Source organism: Diceros bicornis, chromosome 10, assembly GCF_020826845.1.
Source record: "Diceros bicornis minor isolate mBicDic1 chromosome 10, mDicBic1.mat.cur, whole genome shotgun sequence".
NCBI lineage: Eukaryota > Metazoa > Chordata > Mammalia > Perissodactyla > Rhinocerotidae > Diceros > Diceros bicornis.
Genome location: NC_080749.1, coordinates 69,919,745 through 69,946,095, shown reverse-complemented (window position 1 = coordinate 69,946,095; position 26,351 = coordinate 69,919,745). Strand labels below are relative to the sequence as shown.

At 38.5% G+C, this 26,351-nt stretch overlaps 1 protein-coding gene across 2 annotated transcripts in view; it reads left to right on the top strand.

The window, feature by feature from the left end:
• The first annotated feature begins 817 nt into the window (after positions 1-817).
• Positions 818-26,351, top strand: part of STAT4 (signal transducer and activator of transcription 4) — a 92,397-nt gene continuing 66,863 nt past the window's right edge. For both annotated transcript variants that reach the window (XM_058549452.1, XM_058549451.1), the window contains exons 1-3: positions 818-942; positions 3,417-3,545; positions 4,908-5,052. In XM_058549452.1, coding sequence (XP_058405435.1) covers positions 3,418-3,545; positions 4,908-5,052 — 273 coding nt within the window. In that variant the 5' untranslated portion in view covers positions 818-942; position 3,417. The remainder of the gene's footprint in view (positions 943-3,416; positions 3,546-4,907; positions 5,053-26,351) is intronic.

Sequence of the window (26,351 nt, the reverse complement as noted above, 5' to 3'; positions counted from 1 at the left end):
TTCCTATCTTCCTTTATTTTTGACTTTATTTTCCTGAACATTTATGGAACTCCTGCTGTGCGTCAGGGGGTTAACATCTAGCTCTAAGGAGATGAAATGAAAAGACCACTAAGGAGGGAACTGAGACACCCGGACCCTTATCCAGGTCAGCAGCTCCTCACTGAGTAACTCTGGTCAGCTCTCTGGACCCCAGTCTCTTCAGATAGGAAAGAGGAGTTAGAACAAGATGACACCAAGGCTCCCTCCAGCTCTGTGATTCTAGAACAGGCCCATGTCACAAATGGAGAGGAGCATACCCTAGCAACCAGGTACAGGGCTACTGGGGAGGGAAGGAGGGCGCGAGGCCAGTAAGGACTGGCTTCGGTGGCCTGCAGAGGAGCTGGCAGGAACCTTTGGGTGAAGTTGTCCTCCTCCCAGCTAGCGGACCCTGCTGGAACTGGAGCACAGTGAGGTCTATGAGTTTGGTGTTTTCATCCTGGCTACCCACCCCTCCCATCCCAGGGGCTGGCTCACGATGGTGAGTGGAGTCTGAAAGGAGGAAGCCAGGAATTTAGCTCCAGGCAAGTAAGTGTGCAGGGGGTCTCAGAATGCCTGGGGACACCATTCAAGAGAATGAGTGTGTGTAGCCCCCACCCAGCTCCTCCTCCCGACCCCCGTGCGCCAACTGTGGAGATCGGTGGGGATGAGAGGAGAGGGCGCCCTGCAAAGGGACTTCAACCTGACTGTTTCTGCTCTTTAGCATTTCTAGAATAGAGAGTGGGTGGGAACCGACCCAAGTAAAGTCCCCGAGACTGTAACGCTGACGCACAGGAAAGCTCAAGTGGGAGGAGAAATGCAAATCCCCTACTGACGATGGCGTCGGCGGCATTGTCCTGGGGACTCTGAAGGGCGATTCTGACTTGGGACTTGAGCGCCGCCTGGGACCTGGGCTGAGGGAACCAGGTAAGGAGGCAGATCACATCTTCGTGTTGCTTCTGCGGCGGGGCGCCGGCCAGGAAATGCTTATGCAGGATGCTGCTGAGGCTTTGCCGTTCTCTTGGTGCTTTGACAGTTCCTTCATTTTCACCTGTCTGAGGACGGGCGATTTTAAAAAGAAGCGTCCGCCTCCATGATTCGAGCTGCGCCCTGGCGCGGGTCTCGCGGCGGAGACTCGGCGCTCTGCCCGGGGAGCTGAGCGGTGGGTGGGACAGTTGTGGCTCGCGGAGGTGTGTCCTCGCGAAGCGCCGAAAGGGAGCCCCTCTTCACTTTCTTAGCTTCTCTGAGCTGTGATGCCTGACGTTAGATTCGCGTACCTGGGTTTCAGAAAAAAGCCCGCAGCTAGGCTAGCCAGTGATTGTGGCTTTGATGAGAACCAGTGATATTTTAGGGCAGGCCATTTCCTTTGCAAGCTCCACGAGTCACAGAGCCAGCGCGGCACCATTAGCTCCCAGACGGTGGGCATTCACAGAGAATAGACAGGCACTCAGTTTTCAAAAGAAATTTTCCATAGTTTTGGGGAGATGGGAGAATTAACCCCTAGAGAGTGAAAGTAGAGAAGCGTGCTGAAGGATGTCTAAAGGCATTTCTAGAGGCAACAGAGAGGAATATCCTAGGACTATGTACTTCATCCTTCCCTTTTTCAGACTTGAGTTCAGCTCTCTGGAAGGTGGACTGGGCTCCTAGAAGGGATCTATCTAACTTTAGGATAGGTTCAGTCCAGTTGACTCTTAGTTAGAAAACAAGTTTGCATCCAAATCATAGCAAGGATTTAAACAACACATAGTAGTAACTACAATTGAAATGCTATTTTCAGCTCATGTTCTCTCATCATTAACGAGAATAAATTGATAGGGATATAGCAGGACAATGCTGATAGCAGCATGGAAACACATGTTCCAATTTTGTGTGGAATATGGATACACCCAGCGTCTGGAAACAGAGCTGCCCCTGGCGTCTGGAGACCTCGGGTCGACCCTTAGGAGCTGCGCATCTTGGGCAGGAGTCATTTTGCCAGGATTGTTTCTCAGGTTTTTTTTCATTTTTAAAGTTAGAGTAATACTATCCACCTGCCCTCCTGCCTCACAATAGCATCAGGAGGGCTGCTTATTCTTCATTTCACAAGCACTTACCGAGCACTCACAATATGCCTAGGATTGTATGTGTAAAGGGCTTCCTAAAATATAAAGTGATATGAAAATGAAACATTTTTTCTTTTCCCAGTTGCTTTCTTTTAGTCAAACATTGACAATACTCTTCTATAGATTTAGATCAGGGAAAAGGTACCCCAAAAATGGTTCCATTTGAAACCTGAGGAGTATGCAGATGAAATATATGAAATTTATTATCACGATGTTCTGTAGGCAAAAGGAAATCTTTACTTACCTATGAGATAGATTGAAATAGTATGGGGATTAATCGTGTAAAAGTTCTTCTTTGATCTAGAATTACTGGCAAAACAATCAAAACTTTGACTTTGAGAAAAGTAAAATACTGTAACTTCAAGGAGACGTCATATTAATTTCCCTGAATTAGGAAATATGTCTAAAGCTTCTAAATTGGCCAGAGTGGTGTTACGTGGGGGAAACACATACTTTTCTTTTATGACAGGCTGCCAAATACTTACCAAGTGTGGTTTCTTCCTCCTTAAGTAACTGAGGGTTTAACCACTGTCAGATACACATCAGAGACTAAAAGTAGACTTGAAAAGTTTTGCCCAGCCATAGTGGATCATCACAGAGAGAACTAGAAGTATTTATTGGTTCAGAGATATTTTTGACTAAAGAATTAGAGCCCATGAAAATGCATACATGAAACTCCTCATAAAGCTAAGACCAAATTAGACTAGAAGTCTAGGAATATAAGGCTGACTCTAGAAGCCAGACAAATCTGAAATAAAGAAAAAAGTGTTGGGCAGTTCCATATAAAAGAAGCTTTTATTTGGTGTTCCTCACAAATAAAGTCTTACACAGGTCTTAGGAGGGGTAGTTTATGTTATTTGCCTTCAAGTTGCTCAAAGTCTAATAATGTAGAGGGAGCAAGGAGTAGGGAAGGAGCCTGTTGAAAATACAAATTCGTATAGACAAAAGGGGGTGAGGTGAGGGGTGTTGAGGGGGAGTGAAAGCTTTCTGGAGAAGGGGGACAGGAGTTCCTGTTAGAGCAAAGAAGGAGGTGGTTTAGGGGCAAAGAAAGAATCCTGCTTCCTTCGTTAGGGATGACTTAGGAAATAGCGGAGAAGAATTGCTTTATCTTTGGATTGAAAGCATTTTTCTCTTTTCTGTCTTCTTTAATTGGGTAACTATAAAAGTAGAGAAATTTTTCTCCAGTTAGGTAACTAACGGACAACATTGTCTTTGAAATCTGAGAAAAAAAAGAAAACACATATCACAGTTATTAATTGACATTATTTTTAAACTCTAATTTTACCTCTTCTTTTACAGCATGTCTCAGTGGAATCAAGTCCAACAGTTAGAAATCAAATTTTTGGAGCAAGTAGATCAATTCTACGATGACAACTTTCCTATGGAAATTCGACACCTGTTGGCCCAGTGGATTGAGAATCAAGACTGGTAAGATTGAACAAGACTGTGTTTTTCCTAGAGGTTGATGCACAAATGCTTTATGCTGTATCCACGTGAATTTATTCAATGGGCCACTTTTGACTTCGTAGATGCATTCTTTTCAGGGAAAGAATTTTCTTCAAGGATTTGGAAAGCTTCTTCAAAGGAGGAGAATCATGGTCCTTTCTGGTTTCATCCACTGTAGATGAAAACTTAATGGTTCTAGTGCTTTGTTTTTTTGTAAGCCAAAAGCCTAACAATTTTCTAAATATTAAAAAGCCAAGAAGTCAATCTATTGTTTATATCAATTCTCTAACACAGACTCAATGTAAATAAATATTTTTTCTCAGTATGTTTTACCAACACAACAGATTTCAAACAAAGCTCTTTTCACTTTGTACAATTAAAAAAATTTTGCTTTAAACAGTCATCTAACTTTTTTGTTGTGATAAAATACACATAACGTAAAATTTATCATTTTAACCATTTGTAAGTATACAGTTTACTGTGGCATTAAGTATAATTAACTATACTTAGTGGCATTAAGTATAGTTACATTGTTGTGCAACTATCACCACCATACATCTCCAGAACTTTTTCATCTTCCCAAACTGAAACTCTATACTCATTAAACGCTAACCCCTCCCACTCTCCCCCCTAGTCCCTGGCAACAACCATTCTATTTTCTGTCTCTATGAATTTGTCTACTCTAGGTACTTCATACATCAGACAATATTTGTCCTTTTTGTGACTGACTTATTTCACTTATATTTTTTTCAAGGTTCATTCATGTAGCATGTATCAGAATTTCCTTCTTTTTTAAGGCCAAATGATATTCTTTTGTAGGTATATACCACATTTTGTTTATCTATTCATCCGTCAATAAATATTTGAGTTGTTTCCACCTTTTGGCTATTGTGAATAAAGCTGATATGAACCTTGGTGTACAAATATCTGTTCAAGTCCCTGCTTTCAATCTTTTGAGTATCTACCCAGAAGTGAAATTGCTGTATGTAATTCTGTTTATATTTTGAGGACTCTCCATCCTGTTTTCCACAGTGGTTATACCATTTTCCATTCCCACCAGCAACGCATGAGGGTCCCAATTTCTCCACATCTTCACCAACATTTGTTATTTGTGTTTTTGATAATAGCCATCCTAATAGGTGTGAAATGGTATTTCATGTTTGATTTGCCTTTCCCTAATGATTAGTGATGTTGAATATACTTTCATGTGTACAATTTAATTTTTAGAAATCTTTGAATGCTTATCACTGTGGAATAGATTTCTTACTTTAAAATTAATATGGTAAAAAAATAGACTTTCTACTAAGTTGTTTCCTGCTGTGTAATAACACTTTTGATTTTTAGGGAGGCGGCTTCTAACAATGAAACCATGGCAACGATTCTTCTTCAAAACTTATTAATACAACTGGATGAACAGTTAGGTCGAGTTTCCAAAGAGAAAAACCTGCTCTTGATACACAATCTAAAAAGAATTAGGAAAGTCCTTCAGGTGAGAATACATTCTACTTTTTCAAAATATTTGGATTTATGAGTCTTAAATTCAGTAAAAAAAAAAATCAAATATGCACCCTTATGTTATTTTCAAGCCAGATTTAAGACGGAAAAATCTGAAATCTTTTACCACTTTAAATTTTGTGCTCAGTTTTATTTCATTTTCTGATGTCTGTTTTTCGTGAAATTTTGAATCTAAAATACACTCTAAGTGGGAGAGTATGTGTGATTTACACGTGACTGTTGACTAGTTATGATCAAATTTGGCAGTGCTGGAACAGGGATTTAAAAGGTAATAGTTTCATGGCTATGCCCCCATCCTTCCTTGCCTTTGTCTCTTATGTAAGGATTTAGAGTTAGTATTGTTCTCATTCGTAGATGGAGGCATCACGGTTGTATGTACCTTTCCAGATTTGGTTCCAATCTCACCTCCTTCAAAAGCGATCTTTGGTGCACTCTGGCCTCCTATTCCAAAGGTTCACCCAGGCAAAGTCCATCTCTCTGTGTTCTCACAACACCTGCAACACATCTGACCGTGGCATTTAGTATGTTCAACATTAGTGTTATTTCTATGTGTTTGTCTTCTCCCCCAAACTGTGGGTTACTTGAGGCAAGGACTTTAGTATATTCGGTTTTAAATTCCCAATGCCTGCACAAGGCTGGACATGTGGCAGATGTGTAATATTCATTGATTACAGGAGTGAATGAATGAAGAGAGTGAAACAGGGATCTAGAGAATTAAGGGCAGGCTAATATTGAGCTAAACCCAGAGGTGCTACCATAAACTCTAAACATGGACTTCTGTAACATTTACTGAGTGCCTATACAGCATGTTAGATAGGGTGAAAAAAACACGTGCCATTTCTCCGTGAGGCATTTTTAGAATCCCGAACTTAGAACGAATGAATACATTTTTAGAAAATTTTGCCTGGACTATAATGGAAATGTTCTTGAAGTTACTAACATTTGTGAGAAAGATATATATTAATTTTTTTCCTATTGTTTGGATTGCACTGGGCCATCTTTGCCCTTGTAATCCCCTAGAAATTTGCGATACACTTGAGCCGGGGTAGGAAAATAGCTTGTTGCCAACAAAAAGGGATTTTTCACAGCATAAAGCAAACTGTCTCTTACAGAGATAAGACATTTAACCTTGGCTTCATTAGCTTAGTGCTCTAACCAAAAAACCTCAAACAGGGGTTGGCATTCTGCTACCCATAAGTCAAATGTGGTCCCTGCCTTTTTTTGTACGGCCCATGATTAAGAATGGTTTTTATGTTTTTAAGTGGTTGAAAAAGAATGAAAATAAAATACATTTAAAAAGTTTATGAGGGCCGGCCCCATGGCTTAGTGGTTAAGTCCGCGAGCTCCGCTGCTCGCGGCCCGGGTTCGGATCCTGGGCGCGCACCCACGCACCGCTTCTCCGGCCATGCTGAGGCTGCGTCCCACGTACAGCAACTGGAAGGATGTGCAGCTATGACATACAACTATCTACTGGGGCCTTGGGGGAAAAAAATAAATAAATAAAAATTTAAAAAAATAAAAATAAAAAGTTTGTGACATGAAAATTATATGAAATTCAAATGTCTGTATTTTAGCAGAACATAGCCATGCTCATTCATTTACGTATTGAGTATGGCTGCTTTAGCACTGCAATGGCGCAGTTGAGCAGTTGCGACAAACTGTAATGGACCCCAAAGCCTAAAATAAAAATGTGTGTATGTGTATTATGTGTGTGTGTGTGTGTATCAAGCATATTTATCTGGCCATTTATAGGAAAGTTTGCTGACCCCTGGCCTAGAAGAAAAGGTCCTATGCCTCAGTTTGCTAGAGGGACACAGATGGGTAAAATGGGGAATGCATGGTCTTTGGAAATTCTGACTCTCAAAATGTGGCCTTGGGCAAGTCACTTAATCTTTCTGAATTCCCATATCTTTTCATGTAAATGAGGATGATGATTATTTACCTTTTGGGATTGTAAGGAGGATCTCTTATTCTGGCAAAAAAATAGGCTTTCAATGAATGGTTCTTGTTGTTGATAGGGAAAATAGCAGGATCTTCTCAGTATAATCAAGGGTAAGTGTACAGCCCATCTTTTTTCCGGGTGGGGATAAGATTGCGAGGGAGCTCAAGAACCTGCGGTAACTCCCAGTCACGTTTCAGCTCAAGCACACACTCTTCTGCTTATGTCACTGGTCCTCCAGCATCTTGCTTCTGTAGGTCTTTCCCAACACACTGCCCCGAGCTCCTCAACCTCCCTGCCCCAGAAGAACAGATCTACTTCTTGTTCCTGAACAAGGAACCTTTGTCTGAGCCTTTGTCCATGACTGTCCCATGGCCAGAAATGCTCTGCCATCCCTCTTCCTCCAGTCCAGTTCCCACCCATACCTGCAGGACCTGTGGAGGGCCCAGTGCAGCAAGGAAACCTTCACCCAAGCTCCAGCCTTGTTCTCATCCCTCACCGGGCACTGGTTCAAGATAACCAGCATCTCCGCTGTGTTGGATGTGTCTAAGAGGCCTCAAGCTCTCTGAAGGGAAAAGCCTGACCCCCCTCCTCCCTCCAGTAACCAGCATGGGTCTACTACAAACTGGGAACTCAAAAAACTGGTTGGTTAAGATATTTTGAAATGACAAAAACACTTGCTCCTTCCTTTGTTTTATAAACTATACTTATTGGGTATTTGTATTAATTCAGAACACAGTAGGAAATAGCAATAGAGAACATCGTCAACTATGGTTTTACACCTAAACAAACCTGCATTTTATGTTTTTTTTTAACCTATCATATTCCCACTGCTTTTTTGTAAGACAAATCTTTTTGATAAAACAAGATCCCCCTTCCCCAAGAAGAAGAAGAAAAGAAGACCTCCTATCAAAAGACTATTGATACTGTGCTTATTTAATTTGAACATTTTCATCCTCTGGGATTTTAAATACAACCTATTTTAACTATTATAGCAAAAAAAAAAAAAGCAAACAATATGGTACCGGAGGAACTAAGCAGATATAAGGTAGCTTTATTTTAGTTCTTTACAGAGCAGCTGAGGTCTCCAGTTTCAATATTTTAATTTACTACTTATATTACACCTACTTCTGATAAGAATTTGGAACGGCTTGTGATAAAAGACAGATTAAACAAAACCACTGAACCAAGAGTACTGCTAAGCTCCAAGGTGGGCAGCAGTGAACACTGATGTCCAGCTCACCTTGGGCCCTGTGAGGGGTGGCAGCCTTGGGTTCAAGCCCAGGAGCAAGGACTGCTCCAGGTGGAACCCGGGCTCTGTGACTTATTTGCTGTGCAGCCTGGGGTAAGATATTTACTCTCTCTGGGCTCTGTTTCCTCAGCAGTGTGAGCAGAATCACACTGGTACCTACCCCACAGGGATGTTAGGAGCATTAAAAATTTGTAAAGCACATGGTAAGGGCTATGTTAGGATTTGCTAAAAATAAATATCTGCCCCAGATGTTTCAAGAATGCTTTGCCTTGTTTTTGGACTTTTTTTTTTTTTTTAAACCCATAGACTTTATTTTTTAAAGCAGTTTTAGGTTTACAGAAAAATTGAGCAGAAAGTGCAGAAAGTTCCCATATACTCTGTCTCCCCCCGCCTCTCCCCAATTTCCCTTATTATTAACATCTTGCATTGGTGTAGTACATTTGTGACAATTGATGAACCTACTATGATACATTAGTATTAACTTAAAGCCCAACGTCGCCTTGGGGTTTACTCTCTGTATAATTCTATGGGTTTTGACAGATGCATAGTGTCATGTATCCACCATTTCAGTTTCACTGCCCTAAAAATCTCCTCTGCTCTGCCAGTCCACCCATCCTTCCCTCCCCTGCAAACTTCTGTCAATCACTGGTCTTTTTTACCATTTCTATAGTTTTGCCTTTTCCAGAATGTCATATAGTTGGAATCATACAGTATGTAGACTTTTCAGATTGGCTTCTTTCACTTAGTAATATGCATTTAAGGTTCCTCCATACATTTTTGTAGCTTGGTAGCTCATTTCTTTTTATTGCTGAATGATATTCCCTTGTGTGGATGTAGTACAGTTTGATTATCCATTTTTGGCAATTATGAATAATGTTGATACTGACATTCATGTGCGTATTTTTGTGTGGGCATGTGTTTTCAACCCAATAAGAGCTTGACTGCTGGATCCTTGTTCTTGGACTTTCTATTGCAAACCTCTTTTCTTCATTCACCTTCCTCTCTGTGTCTTAGTCTGTTTGGGCTGCTATAACAAAAATGCAATTGATTGAGTTGAATTTATTTTATTTTTTATTTTTTGTGAGGAAGATCGGCCCTGAGCTAACATCCGTGCTAATCCTCCTCTTTTTTTTGCTAAAGAAGACAGGCTCTGAGCTAACATCTATTGCCACTCCTCCTCCTTTTTTTTCCCCAAAGCCCCAGTAGATAGTTGTATGTCATAGTTGCACATCCTTCTAGTTGCTGTATGTGGGACGGGTCCTCAGCATGGCCAGAGAAGCAGTGCATTGGTGCGTGCCCGGAATCCGAACCGGGCCGCCAGTAGCGGAGCGCACGCACTTAACCGCTAAGCCACGGGACCGGCCCCTGAGTCGATTTTAAATAACATCTATTTCCCTCAGTTCTGGAGTCTGGAAAGTCCAAGATCAGGGCGCTGGCAGATTTGGTGTCTGATTTGGCTTCCTGGGTCATAGATGGCTCTCTTTTCACTGTAACCCCACATAGTGAAGGGGAAGGGAGCTCTCTGGGATCTCTTTCATAAGGACACTAATCCCACTGGAGAGGGCTCTGCCCTTATGACCTAATCACGCCGGAAGCTCCACCTCCTAATACCATCACATTAGGGGTTAGGATTTCAACACATAAATTTGGGGAGACACCAACATTCAGTCTATAACAACCTTCCTGTCTTTCTCTCTCAGATGGAATAACTTAAAAAAAAATTTAAATGATGCATATTCATAATAAGAAATTGAAGCAATACAGAAAAAAATGCAAAGAAAATATGAAACAATCCAAAATCCACTGCCTAGATATAAACATATTAATATTTGGAGTGTCATTCCAGACATGTATACATATATATGCAGAAAGAAGGCTGCAGTACAGGCTACTGCTGACATTTTATACCCAGTAGTTACCAGCGTCTTTGAAGCCTCCTGTGCCCCCTCTCTAACTCCACTCTGCTCTCTCCCCACCCAGAGTAACCACTAATGTAAACTTTGCATTTATCAGTCTCTTCCTTTTTGTTACAGTTTTACCACAGATACTGGCATCCCTAGACAATGCAGTACCTAGGTTTGCAAGTTACCGAACCTCACATAAATGGGATCACACTTTGTTTATTCTTCACAGCTTGCTTTCTTCACTCAACATGACTCCTGAGATTCATCCATGTTGATGTGTGTAGCAGTAGTTTATGTGGTTTCATTGCTACATAGTATTCCATTGTATGACTATATCATGGTTGATCCATTTTTGTTGATGGGCACTTGGGTTATTTCTAGTATTTCTTTGCTATTTCAAGCTGTTGGTCTGAACATTCTTGCATGTGCTCCTTCTGCACATGTGCATGGAATTCTCTAGGATACATACCTAAGAGTGGAATTGCTGAATCACGGAGTATGTACATCTTTAATTGTACTAGATAATACCAAAATTGTTTTTCAAAATGTTTATACTAGTTTATCCTCTCCAATAGTGTAAGGGTTCTGGTTCTATATCCTTGCCCACACTTGTTATGGTCCTATGTCCTGCAATCTGGTGGTGTATCCATCTTATTTTTTCAGTTTAATTTTTGGTTCTTTTTCTAACTGTTTTGTTCAAGTGCTTGCTTACTTCATTTATTTTCAGCCTTTCTTTTTGTCTTACAAATGAATTTAGCTCTATGCATTTTTGAGAGTTTACTTTTTATGTACTTTAATATGTAGTACTCATTGTTCATATCTAAATAACCCATAATTCTAGTTTTGACTTCTATTTTTAGCTAAACTTAAAAACTTTCCCACTAAAATACGTAGAAATGCTAGATGAAATATAAAAGACTTTTAAATGCATAGATAAGCTTATCATGAATTAAGGGAAATTTTATATAGTTAAAAAATTTTTTTAAACTGTAAAACAGAACAGTAAGTTGGAGCTGACATAGTGGCTGTCATACAGTCTTAGATTCTAGAAATATGAGTCTCAAGAATGATAAACAAAAAGAAACTGCAGGACACCAGAGAGAAAGAAAAGATCTTAAAAGCAGCAAAAGAAAACAGATATACAGGGGATTGGTTCAAGGAACCCCTGCAGATAGGAAAATCTGTGAATGCTCAAGTCCATTATAGAAAATGGCAAAGCTTAACGAAACCCACGGATACAGAGGCCAACTGTATTACCTACACAGAAATGAGAGATAAACTGAAAGCCAAATTTAAAACAGTGATAAGAGAGAGGAGTAGAATCATTTCTTCACAAAGCTGAAAAACAATATCCATCAACTTAAAATTCTATACCCAGCTAAATTATCGTACAAAATTGAAAATCTACCACAAAGATACCCTCATGGAAGGAACTACTAAAGGAAGTTAAACACAGATGTTAAGCATGCATGGTAAAATTTCAAAAGTACCACCCCAACAAGTGAATATAGAATGCATAAGAAATTGAAAGCACAAAATAAGATATGAGAAAAAAAATCCAAATAATATCTATTAAATGGAGAAAGTTCAGCACTTATAAGACAAACTGTAGTTTTTACAAGGATGCATTGAAAACAGGAAACAATAAAAAGATGAGATCAAAAGGGTGAGCTGGGGCTGTCTTATAAAGAAGCTTGTGGGCCTTGGTAAGGAATCTGAGTCTTCTGAGTGTGATGGGAAGCTGTTGAGAGGTTTGAGCAGGGGTGTGACATGAACTGATTTCTGTTTTAAAAACTCATTCTGGCTGTTAAATGAACTGTTGTTAGTCAAGAAGGAATCAGGGAGATCTGTTAGGAAATTCTATTGATTTTTGAGAGCAACATATTGAAGTCTTTTTCTATTTCTGTGGATTTGTCACCTCATAAACTTCTAGAAGTTTTTGTTTTATGTATTTGTTACTATGTTGTGAGAAGCATAGGTACAAGATAATATTAGTGAATTAAACTTTTAAAAAATCAATATAAAATATTCTCTTTGACCCATTTACTATGTTTTCATCTTGAAATTTTATTGTGTGGCTTTCTTTTCATTACCATTTGCTAATAGGCAAATGAATCCATCTCTTCCATTTTCATACTTTGTACTAAGTAAGTCTTTTATAAATATCATATAGTAAATCTTATTATTTAGTCAACAAATATTTAAGGAGTCCTTCTTATGTTATCAGTCACATTTTAAGCACTAGGAATACAATTGGAGGAAGTCATGAAGCTTGCATTCCTATGTTTTTGTTTTTAACTTATAGGAACTTCTATGGCTATTCCTCAAAATTAGTGTTAGAGAAGTAAGGGTTGATAGATGTCAGCAATCTTACCTGATAATAGAAAAAAAATCTCCATAAATTAGAAGGCTGTGTTCAGGGTTTTGGTGTTAACTCTGTGGTTAGTAATCCTACCACCTACAGAGCATTTTTCACTGACTAAATAAAGACTCTATTAGTGAGAATTTTAAACTCGGTGGGTGAGGGGGAGCGTGCAAGTGTAACCCACACCTCACATGTTCTATTCTCTGCACCACCACGGCCTCTTTCTCAGAGGTCCTTTGGGTTTGCCTGAACAAAATCGGTGTTGGAGCTGCAAGCTCCTCAAAAGTTGAGCCAATGATAGGTTCCTTCTTGCCCAGTCTGTAAAAATCCTATTGGTTCTGAGTATCAGGTGAAGGGGGATTTTTAACATGACAAGGTGGAGGATTAGAAACACATTTTGCAATATCAAGGGAGAAAATTGTTGCTTTAACTACTGAGCTGCTCTGAATCTGCCAGATCTTATCCTCTAATTCATGCTAGTTTCTCGGTTCCCTCCTCTTCCTTCCCCTTGTACCCCACACACACAGAGGAGCGAAGAGGTGACTCAACCTACAACCTAAAAGAACCTGGTGTGGCCACTTTGCGTTAACTCTAAAGGAACTGAATGGAGGGTTCCATCTTTCAGATCCTTTTGCTGCACATGGGCGGCAGCCCGTTTGTCATTCACTCCACAGTCATTTCCCCAAGTCCCCAGCACACACCCCCAAAATCTGTTTTCCTCTGAGAGAATTACCTGATGCCAATTTCACAACACCCATATTTCATAGACCTGTATGTTGTGCTATTTAAGATGAAGTATGAATTAGTAGTCAAGATTTTGTTTGCTGCGTAATTTGGAATGGCCAACAGAAGGCAGGTGGTGTGCATTGCAATTCCTTGTCCTGTGCATATCACACCAACTGGAAATCCAGTATGAGCAACTCAAGGCCCCACCCACCTGGAATTTCATTCATGAATCATTTTGTGCATCTTCCTCCAGGCTTTATCTTTTCCAAGCCTGCCTGGATTGCTCTCCCTGCTTACTAAGTCTTCTCTAGCAGTTTAGTGCTTGAGTCTATTATGATTTGTCCTTTCCCTGAATTCTGATTCTCCTTGAAGTTTATGCCAGAATCTGGAACTTCTTTAGGCAATAATTACTTTGTGTATAGTACACATGTTTTTTATTCTAAATGATAGTTTGGATTTCTCAAAGTTGGGCTCATATAATTTGCTTTGGAGTATCCTGGGTACCTACTCCATAGATATTTGTTGGTTGAATGTTGGTTTCATTAGGTGAATTTTTAACATCCAGCAACTGATTGCTGAAAACATAAGGTGAAGAGGGCGTAGATAAAACTCTGACGTTCAAAGAGTTGCAATCTAGAATGGAGACAAAAGTGCAAGTAAATATTTATGATGCAGTGTGATAAGCACCATGGTAGAGATATCTGCAATCATAAGTGGCAGAGTTGGGAACACTTGAGCTAGCTGTAAAAGGATGATTCAGGATCTCTGAAGAGGAGAAGGGAGAAACAGAATCATGTACAAAGGGAAAAGCAAGAGCGTGAACATGAAAAGAGAGTGTCTGTTCCACAAACAAGCTGGGCACTTTAAGCATTAAAAGGTGGTTGTGTGAAGACTTTGAATGCCATGCTAAGCAGTTTGCACTTCGGCATTGGGGAGCCAGCAAAGATTTTTAAGCCAAAGTGTGACATGAATATATGTTTTTATTGAAAGCATATCCAGAGCAAGTTTTCTCTCTAGGAAGACCACCTCCTCATCTGCTGTAGGCAAAGGAATATTGGAGAATTCTCCTAAGACTGAAAGATTTTTCTTTCCTCATTCCAATGCCTATTCTCCTTCTCCTCAAATCATGTGAATCTAGAGAACTGAACCAGAGAGTGGATAAATTTCATCTTCCCCAACACAAAAACTAGCTATAATGTACCAAAGGGAAAAAAAACTAAACTATTCATATGATGAAAAGTCAAGTCAACTCTTGGTTTTGGGAAACACAAAGCCCATACAGTCTGTCCAGGAGCTGTCATGGAAATTGCAGACATATTGATGAAACCTGTGAATCTGCTGGTCTGACAGACTATAACAGAAGCTTTCAGAGGATCTGCCAACACCAGAGAGAGCAGCCATGACCAAGAAGAAAGTTAGATTTCTACAGCGCCTAGTGTGATAACTAACCTCACCATTGGGAAGGTGGGCGGAAAGACACAGATACCAGTTGAGAAAGAGGATACGAAGATATTTAGAGCCATATGTTGACTTCTATTGTCCATTGGTTTCATTTGCTGGGAGTGTCATAGTGGTTGTGAAGAAAAAGTTGGGCAGAGATTCACCTTAAAAGTAGAATTGTGTCATTCTGCCAAAAGTTTTTTAACAAAATAGTTTCCTATTTTAGTTGTCCCTATCACATGGAGATGAAGCCCCATAGGAAAGCGAGCTACACTGTTCTAAATCCATTGTGATCTAGAAACTTTCCAAAGAGATACTTAATCAAAACCAAGATAGTTTATAAGACTTGTTACCTTAACATTTGCCGCTTAAAATACTTTTATAAAAGTAAGTTTAGTAAAAGTGTAAAAATAGGAGCAAAAATAAATAAATCTACTTGTAAACAAGTTAGTCAATATAATCCAAGTCAGTTAGAAACCAATAGCAGGCGCTCAGCGTCTCATTTAATAAATGGAGAGTTAAGCTCATGTTGAAAATGTGACTATTACCTTATGCAATGAGTATCTCTAACTAAATGGAGCAAATGTCATGTCATTATTGCAAATGCAGTTTAGAGTCCATAAGCATAATTTAGATTATAAGATTTTCTTATAGACAGAAGTCAGCAGTTTCTAAGGCAATCGGCTTTGGGAAGAAGTGTTTTGAGAGTGTATGGCACATGTGAGAGAAGGTAAGGTTGAATGGGACCAGAAGCAGGAGGTGCTGAGAACACTTTTCAGGAGAAGGAAGGAGACTGAGCATCTGGAAGCCTGGAGAAAACATGCTAACTCTGGAGAGGATCCAGGACTGAAGTGAAAGGGAGCTAAAGGCAAATGTCTTAGAACAGCCTTCACCTGGGAAGGGGGAGGTGGTCTTTCTGAACCAATACCAGCTCCTCAGGAGCTAAGTCAAGAGCTCTGACTCTTTGGACTCCAAGAGCACAAAAGATTTTGAAGTTCTTCACACATGACAACACAGTGCCAAGACAAAGTGATTGTTAGAGAGCCACTTAGAGATTGCATAGGAGGGCCTTGGCCATCCCTCTTCCCTGCACTCTCCTTTCATGAGGAGGTTATACAGTCAAACTGAAAAAGGTGTAGCTTGGGGTCACATATTGTGCCATATTTTACTACAATGCACTCAGGACAAAGTGCATCACTTTTTAAAAAACCTTTTTATCTATACGTAATATACATATAGTAAAGTACACAAATCTTAATTGTACAGCTCGATGGATTATTTTTTTATGTACATCCATGTAACTACCACCAGATCAAGATATAGAATATTTGTTGTACCCAAAAAGCTCTTCCATGTATCTCCCAATCAACACCACTCACAAAGATAACTATCCTATCACTGCAGATTTGTTCTGGCTGTTTTGAATTTTATATGAATGAAATTATACAGAATTGCTTTTTAGGGTTAGACTTTTTTCACTCTACATTATCAGGTTTATCCATTTTGTTGTTTGTAACTGTAGTTTGTTTTTTTATTACAGTTTAGTGTTCCACTGGATGAATATACCGCAATTCATTTGTTCATTCTTCTGTGGATGGAAACTTAGACTATTTCCAGTTTTGCAAGTTATGAATATAACTGTTATGAACATTCTTGTTTGTATCTTTTAGTAGATATATGCACTCATTTCTTTTGAGTATATTCCCTGGGGTAGAATTGGGTCATAGGTATTTAGATGTTTGGACTTAGGAGATGTTGCCACACAGCTCTCCACAGTGGCTGTACCAATGTACACAGAAGCGTGTGAGAGATCAGTCGCTCTGTTTCCCTACCAACACATGCTATTGTCAGTCTTTTTTCATTTTAGTCATTTTAGTGTCTGTGTACTGGTATCTCATTGTAATTTTAATTTGCATTCTTCTAATGATTAATTACATTGAGGATCTAATGTTTGATGGCCCTTTCGATAGCCTCTTTTTTAAGTGATTGCTGTTTTGCCCATTTTTAAATTGTTTTGTCTGACTTTATTTTATTGATTTGTGGTTCTTTATCTACTCTGAATGAGTCCTTTGTCAGACACAACTATTACAAATATCTTCTCCCACACTGTGGTTTGCCTTTTCAGTCTCCTCTAAATAGTGTCTTTTGATAAACAAAAGTTCTTAATTTTAATGAAGTCCAATTTTTCAGTCTTTTTTTTTTTTAATTGTTACTGCTCTTCGTGTTCTGTTTAAGAAAACTTAACTTGCCCTAGATCATAAAAACATGCTTCTAGGTTTCTTCTGAGACCTTTATTGTTTTAACTTTTCACATTTAGGACTATGATTCATATGTAATTGATTTTTGTGCCTGTTATGAGGTAAGGGTCAAAGTAGACTTTTTTCTTATGGAAATGCAATTGACCCGGAACCATTTATTTAAATGAGCATCGCTTCTTCATTGCAATGCAGTGGCATTTTTGTCGTGAATCAGGTGACTTGTATTTATGTGGGTCTCTAGTATGTTAGTCTGTTTGTCTCTCTTTGCACCAGTACCACATTTCACCTAATTACTATGCATTTGCAATAAGTCCTGATATGTGGTAGTAAAAGTCTAGAAATTTTGTTCTTCTTCAGAATTGTCCTCATTTTTCTTGATCCTTTGAATGTTCCTGTAAATATTAATACTAGCTTGTCAGTTTCCACAAATAAACCTGCTGAGATTTTCATTGGAATTGCATTGAATCTATAGATCATTTTGGGAAAAGTTGACATTTTAGTAATATTGACTCTTCCAATCCATGAACATGAAACATCCATTTTTTTAAAAATCAATAGCATTGACCACACTTTCCAACCTGTGAAACATTCTGTTGTTTTTCACTCTCCTCTATCGTCCCCCTCTTCCCCTTCCTTCTGTTCATTGCCCACTAAATTGATTTCATTATCTGTTAATGGGTCATAGCCTTCAGTTTTTATTTTTTTATTTATTTATTTTTTTAATAATTTATTTATTTATTTATTTTTCCAAAGCACCAGTAGATAGTTGTATGTCATAGCTGCACATCCTTCTACTTGCTGTATGTGAGACGCGGCCTCAGCATGGCCGGAGAAGCAGTGTGTGGGTGCGCGCCCGGGATCCGAACCCGGGGCCACCAGTAGCGGAGCGCGCGCACTTAACCGCTAAGCCACGGAGCCAGCTCTAACCTTCAGTTTTTAAAACACTGTTCTAGGGTACACCTACAAGGGGAATTGCTTGTCTATATTAGTAGATACTACCACATGGCTCTCCAAAGCAGTTTAATCAATTTACTTTTCGGCCAGCAGTTTAGAATTCTGGTTTTAGTATCTCCTTATCAATACTTGTCATTGTTTCCAGACTTTAATTTTTGCCAACTTACACTTGTAAAATGGGTATAGCATTATTGCCATACATTGAATTTCTCAGATTACTGTTCAAATTGAGCAACTCCTCATGTTTATGGCTTAATAAGGTTTTTTTTTGGGTGCGTGTAGATTAGGGATATAATTTTGTTTTATTTTCTACATAAATAGACAATTATTCCAGCACCATTTATTGAATAATCCATTGTATCCTCACTAATTTGTAATGTGTCAATTTTTCCTATATCCATCATGTGTCGATTTTTCCTATATGAACAAGTCTGTGTTTAGGTCTTGCTATCCTGTTTCATTGATCTATTTGTCTATTCACCTGCACCAATATCACACTCTTAATTGCTATAGCTTTATGATAAATCATGATATTTGATAGGGCCAAATTTCTCATTTTGTTCTTCAACATTTTCTGGGTTATTTTTTGTCTTTTTTTCTTCCATATAAATTTTAGGATCAGTATTTTATGTTTCATGAAAATTTCTGTTGGAATTTTTATTGGAATCAAATTTATACATTAATTTGAGAAGCCTTGATATCTTTATGACAATGAGTCTTTCCATCAATGAACATGGTATGTCATAACATTTATTCAAGTCTTTTACTACGTTTTTCAGTGCTGTTTTTAAGCTTTCCCCATAAAGTTATAGCGTACATTTCCTTAGATTTATCCCTAGAATTTTTTTTTACATTTTATTGATATTTTGAATGGTATCTTTTTTCCCATTACATTTTCTATGTGATTATTGCTGGTCCCTAGGAATACTACTGATGTTTGAATACAAATCTTCCTGAACTTTCTTATTGATTCTAACTTTGTTCAGACTCTCCTTTATTTTCTCTAGACAATCATCATCTGCAAATAAGGACAGGTTTTGTTGTTTCTTTCCAAGTTTTATGCTTCTCATTTCTTTTTCTTCTCTTATCAGTTAGGAGTTGTGCTATAATATTGAAGTGAAGCAGTCATAGTAGGTGAAATGTTTTATTAGGATAATGCTTGCTGTTGGCTTATGGTGTTGAGGAAATTCTCTTGTAATCCTGGTTTACAGAGATTTTTAGAAATCTTGATGGATATTACATTTTGCCAAATGATTTTTCTACATCTATTAAGATAATTATATGCTTATCTCCTTTGATCCATACTTAAGGTGTATGATATAAATTTTCTTATATTTGACCATTGTTACATTCCTGAGATAAACTGTTTGGTTTTTATATACTGCTGAATGATTTGATAATATTTTACACAGGATTTTGTGTCTGTTTGTAAATATATCCTTTTCTTTTATAGTCCTTGTCTGATTTTAATATCCATGTTATACTAACCTTATAAAATAAGTTGGAAATGTAATCTTTTATTCTCTGAAGCAGAGATTACCAGATGGGATACAAAAACGCAATCTAGTTTTTTTTATTTTACATATTTTATATATATATTTTAAATTGTATATATTTAAAGTGTATAGCATGATATTTGATATACATGTACATAATGAAATGATTACTACAGTCAAGCTAATTAACATATCATCTCCTCACAGTTACCATTTTTGTGTGTGTGTGATAAGAGCACCTGAAATCTACTCTCTTAGCATATTTCCAGCATTCAATACAGTATTATTAACTATAGCCATCATGCTGTACATTAGATCCCTTGGCTATTCATCCTACATAACTGCAACTTTGTGCTCTTTGAGCAACATCTCCCCACTTGCCACTCCCCAGCCTCTGTTAACTACATGAAACATCCATTTATTTAGGTCTTTAATTTCTCTCAGCAATGTTTTATGGTGTTCTTATGTAGGTCTTTTATATCTTATGGACATTCCATAATTTAACCAGTCCTCTAGAAATGGGCGTTTAGTCTCCAATTTTTACTCCAGTATAACTTTATAAGCACAATGAAATTTGAAACCTCATATCTAACTTCTGTTTGTCATTTTTAAGTGCGACAATTATCTTTTTTAAGTGTTATGATTGTATCTAACACCACTCATTCTCCCCTCCTACATTCTCATCTACAATTAAGAAGTCAAAGGGCAAAGAAGGGCCTCCCAGGGTGTCCCATTCTTTGGTTTTTAAAACCACAGCTGAATCACCTCAATCTGTTTCCTGTTGTTTAAAATCTCTAGGGAACATGAACAGACTTTGTAGCCTTTCCAAAGCCTAGCAACATAGTCATCAAGAAATGTCTTCATTTGTCATCTGCTGTAAATTAAACCCATTTTCCCATAGTTCACTATCAGTGAACAAAAGAACTTATCAGTGAATGGAAGAACATCCGGTTCTCATTTTTTAAAAATAGTTCTCCATGCAGTAGAAGACAAAACTGTATTTTGGGGACTATTAATTTCCTGTGTCTATAACTCTTTTTAGCTCTACATTTAGGTCCTAATCTCTGACCTTGCTAATCAATGAATAAACATGTACCCATTGGTAAACTGCTCTGTGTAAGGCCTTTTAATAAGCATGTGAACCACTTTGGTTTCAGGTCTCCTCCCAGAGGTAGCCAACTTTCATAAGTTATTGAGCCTCAAACCACACAAATCCAGAGCCACGTAGGTGGTTTATCTCTGAGTTCCTGTAGGTTATATCTTTTTGCTAATGTAGTTTAATATACCTACTGACTTTTAAAGAATTTTATTTCTTATTATAGAGGTGATACATATCCAGTAAAGAAAATTTAGAAAACATAGATAAGTAAAAAGGAAAAAAATTATCTGTAATCTTAACTGATAACCGCTTTAACAGTATAGTACATTTCCCACCCATAGTGCTACTCCTATGTATTTTTTAACTCATTTTAAAAATTGATATTGTTTTATAACCTCCTTCCTAAGCTTAACACATTCACTTAAATAACCAACCAACCATAGAATGGCATTCCATGCCATTACATATTCTTTTTCAGTATCAGTTGAATTCACCCATTAATTGGACATTTATTACTTTTTCCAGTTTTTCACTAGTATAAACAAGTGAAGCACACATACCTATTGTTAAAAGTTCATTCATATTTATGATTATTCTGTTAGGACAGTGGGGGTCTTAACTCTATGCATTAAAATGGCTTGCAGAGTTGTTTCTAATACAATTTCTAATACCCACTGTTGACATGAGTGTAAACTGTTGTGTTAGTGAGGATAATACTAGTTACTGTAAATAAACTATTAGACAACAGGATTTTATTTTTCATGTACATCACAGTCTAATGTTGGTTATTCTGTAGATAAGTGGGTGGCTTTCCTTTTCACTGCAATGCAATTTCATTGCAATTAAGAGATCCGAGTTCCTTCCATAGTGTGTGGCTTGGCTTTTCCAAAGGTGCCTGGATGTCTTTGGAGACAGAGAGGAGTTAGAGAAAGTGGAAGGCATGAAATCACAGCCACATCTGAGATTCCTTGGCGTAGAAATGACGTACTATATCTGCATTCCTTTAGCAAGAACTAGTTATCTGCCTCTCGCACCTTGCAAGGAATGCCAGGAAATGGAATCTCTGGATGGGCTGCCACTTCCCACTTCCAAGGACTTACTGCATCCTATCAGAGAGGAAGCAGGAATTTTGGTGGACAGTTAGATATGTCTGCCACATTTGGTAAAACCATTTCGGAAAGCAATTTGTCAATATCAAAGTTTAATGTGACTCAGCAATTCTATTTCTGGATATTTGTCCTACAGAAATTCTCACACAGGTAAAGAGAAGGATATCAATACAAGAGTGTTCATTTTTTTTGTTATTTATAATAATGAAAATGTGAAAATAATCTCAAATGTCCATCTTTGTCCACAATGGTTAAATAAATTGAATTATTTCCGTGCATGCTATGCAGCTGTTAAAATATTAGATCTGAATATACTGAAATGGAAGGATGATTATAATATATGCTATTGAGTGAAAAAACACAGAACAATATGTCCAGTGTGATCACCCCTAAGGAGTGAGGAGAGAAAGTAGAGGATGGGGCTCTTACCAATTTTTAACTTTTTTATTACTTGAAATTTTTTTTTAAAAAAGCCCAAATTACATCAGAATTTTCAAAACTCAGATTCCCAGACCTTGCCCCAAATCTACAGAATCAGAATCTCCAGGGACTAAAGCCCAGAAATCTGTAGTTCATAAAAGCTTCAGTGATTCTGATAAGTTGCCACGGTTGAGACCGGAGCCTTAGGAAAAATTTCTAAATATGGAATTACTATGTCAAAGGGTATGAAAAATGTTAACACTTTTGATAAGAATTGCCAAATTGTCCTTTAGTAATGTACCAATTCACATTCCCACCAGCAGTGTGTAAAAGCTCATTCCATCATCAACGCTGAGTGAGGCAAAGTGTTTTAATGTTTGCCAGTTTGATAAATGAAAAATTGTGTATCAGATTTATTGCAACAGAAGCACTGGTTTGTTGCATTTGGTTCTCTTTTAGGGACATTCTGTCCCATCTGTCTTCTTCTTGAATTGTGTAGATAGATTCATCTCCCTAAGTTAGTGTTTCTTTAGAAAAATCACCTGGGGAACTTGTTAAAAATGTAGCTTTCTAGCCCCCTACATCCAATTCTAATTGAGCAGGTGGAAGATGGGTTTTGGGAATATGGACAGGAGAGGTAGGATTCAGAAAGCGTACAAAGGAGAGACGCATCCCAGGCAGAGGCACCAGAAGAAAACTGAGCAATGGTGGATTTAGGATGTGGGTATTTCATATCTCTAGAATAGACCCTTTGCTCGTAACTGGTGTGCCCTCTGCCCAGGACGCAGTTCCCCTTTCCTCCCACCATCCATCAAGTTCCAGCCCAAGTTCTCTCTACATATCATTAAAATTTACATCGAATTCCCCCTCCTCTGCACTCTCACAGCCCTTAGCATCCAAACAACTCATCCTGACACTTGACTGCACGCTGCAATTACTTTAGATAGATGAGAATCAACTTACAGTAATATAGATATAATCTAATTTGTAGAATTATCCTTTCAGGACAAGAAGAAATGCCCCAGGTTAGCGTGGAAAATAATCTTGCGATAAATTACTTTTGTGACGACACTAAATTAGAAGCAATGGCAACTCTATGGAAAGTGAAATTCGGAGTCAGACAGCCTTAAAGAATTAGAAACGTGTGCTTCTCTGTCAAAACAAAACAGCGGTCACTTTATGTCTTCTAAACTGGCAAAGATTAAAAACCCCGAGACCAGCCAGGGCTGATTGTGGCTGAGCAACCCTGGTGATTCTTATGATCAGACAAGTTTGGGGAGGAGAGCCCCTCAGTCAGTGTTCTCAACAATGTCTGCTTATTAGAATCATCAGAGACGCATTTAAAAATCAGCCAGGCTCAGCCCCACCCTAGAGATTCTGTCTCAATTAGGATTTTTTTTTTTAAAGCTTCTCAGGTGATTGGAATGTGTAGCCAAGGTTGAGAGTCATCGCCCAGAGTAACACAAAAAAATCGTGTAGATCTCACAGATATTTCATTATTCTTTGCCACTTGAAAAGGAGAGGATACATGAGTTGCTTTTCTAGTGGAAGTGATGGATTCTCAAAGGTTTATTTACTGTTTCCCTCAAATCTCTGGTCATTTGTGAGAAGCTTGTCTGAGTAAATTTACATTAGTCATTCATTCATTCAACCAGTATGCGTTGAGGAGGCTCTCGGCCAGAAACACTGCTTATGTTGGGGATACTGCCCTCATGACGCAGATAATTTACCAAAGCAGATGGAAATTAAACAAATAATTGAAAGCAATTATGCTGGAGCTGAGTCTGCGAGTAGGCTTCCATGATGTCCCGTGTTAACCAAGAAAGTTAACCATCGTGGACCATTCCCCAAATATGTCACCTTTATCTAAATTGAATACAGTGTACTTTAAAAAACTTTTCTAATTCTATGAGGTTATTTCTTCTAATTTATTATAAATCTACATTTATTTTATTAGAAGATAATTTTCTAGACTGCTCAGGGGTATTTCTTTCTAACCTGAAATAACATTTCTCAACTTTCATTAGATTGTTTATTATGACTAAGCTGAATCTTCAGATAAACTTTAGATTGCAAAGTAATTGTATAGCAACAAGACCAGCTGACGAGGGCATGAGTCCAGGTTGGAATGTACATAGTGGGCAGTGTGATCCTGCAGAGAAGGTGGTACCAGATCGTAGGTCTAAAAGCATTGCATTATCAAACTGTTTCCATCTTGTCAGCACCAGTGGACAAAGGGTACATGTGATTCTTTGTTTCACATTAGGAATGGAAACAATGGAAGGGAGCCAAGAAGATTTCCGCTCTGTGAGTTATGGCCCTTACAAAAATATTTCATGTTATGAGCAGAGTACATTCCAAGCAAACGTAGTTTTTCTGACAATCCAACAGCATTCAAAGTTTTTGCCCTGACCATAAGGTTCATTTGAACCATAGGTTCCATGACCCTAGGTTCATTAGTCTCATTTGACTAATCCCCTACTCCTGGAAGAATTAAGCGGAACTATATAACAGACACAATCTTACCTGTCTTTTTCATGTAACCCTGCTTGAGTAGGCAACAAAGAACCTAGAATGTAGACATTGGAAACATGGAGCTGTAAGCTATTGCAGTTTTGCTCCAGTGGGAGCAGCAGTCTGTCCAACTGTGCACAGATGAGTGAGGACCTAATGAGACAATAGAAATTTTTCACAGGCTTTTGGGAGTCTGACAAAGTAGCACCAAGCGCAAAATCAATGCAGATGTTTTCAAAACAGTAGAGCTTTCAAGGTCTTGAAACATGGTTGACAGGTTATGCCCTGCACAAATGCACCAGGCAGAAAGACAAGTGGGGACCCCTTTTACGAAGCTGTGTGTCCTGGTGCAAGACTACCTCGATTGCTTTCTTGTAAGTCAAATTAAGTCATCATATGGACAAACAGCCGCCTTGATTTTCTTTAATTTCCTATCTGCCTGTGAACCCTGGCACTTCCTCATCTGAGGCATACCCAGTTTCTTGACCACTTAGGTTGGCATTGTTTATGAACCTTATTGACATCATGAGGCAAGACATGACCACCCGCTAGGAGGGCACTGCTTAGAAGAAGGGAGAGCCGAGTGTACAAACAGCTCCTCCAGAGGCAGTTGAAATGCGTTGCTGAGGTCAGAACCTGTGAGCCTGTCCAACTTCAGGCCTGAATATGCATAACTAAGAAATGGCTTCACCAACAGAGCGGAGCTGGGAGAATGGAGTTGCTTTGTTTGCTTCTTTGAGTCCTGTGTGGATGAGGAGACTGTGTTCAAATAGTCTTAAGAATTCTGTGAAATTATGTGAAAACACATAAGAAAAGAGAAGACTTTCCTTGTGCTTAGTTTGGAACGAAGTCTAGAGTTCATACTGGCCTTTAAAGAAATACCCTTTCTGTCATCCTGCTTGAAGTCATGAAGAAGAACTAAAAGACACAACACAGATTGAATCCGACTCCTCCTTCAGAGCCTAGATCAAATCATAGTTTCTCATTGAATCGAGCCCTAACCCCAGAGAAGAATTATTTTCTTCTCTGAGCTTTGAACAATAGCTTTGTTCACACCACTAATAAAGCAGACATCTCAGGGCTGCTTACCTATCTATGTTTTCTGTTAGATTGCAAGTTTTGAGAGCAAACAGCCAAGAATCACTTTGACAAATGGGCTCTTGGTGAACTGATTCTTGATGAATTGACCAGGGGGGTGGAATTATATTTCATTCACCTTTGGATCCCCAATCCCTAGCACAATCTCTGGCATATAGCAGATGCTCCATAAGTGTTGGTGGAATTGAAAAACAGATAACTAGTTTTTTTATTCTGTTTATAAAAGTGACATACTTCCATGCTTGTTGTAAAAACACAAAATCAAATTATGGAATACAGAGGGGAAAAATCAACAAATTTACCTTTTTAAGCACACAATCTAATGTACGTCAGCATATCAGTTCTGAGAATAAAAAAAAATTACAGTAGCAATGATGACAACACAGAAACCAAGGCATATGAAATTTTGCCAACGATGGTGTGAATATACCTTCCCACAGAGACAACAAAGCACAATGTGGCTGCTAAACTGAACTGGATGCAGAATTCCATCCTCTTCCATTTTCATGTTTGCTGTCTCCCACTCCGAAGGAATTTCTTAATCCCTGTATCCCTTAAGGGGCACGTTCTACAGTGCTGACCCTATGGCAGGTGAAATATTTGGTAGGTAAGCTCCAGTGCTTTGATTGCTGATGAAAGTGATGTCACAGGTGATAAGATACGTCGTGATGGTGTTCTCACTAGAACTGGCTTCATATT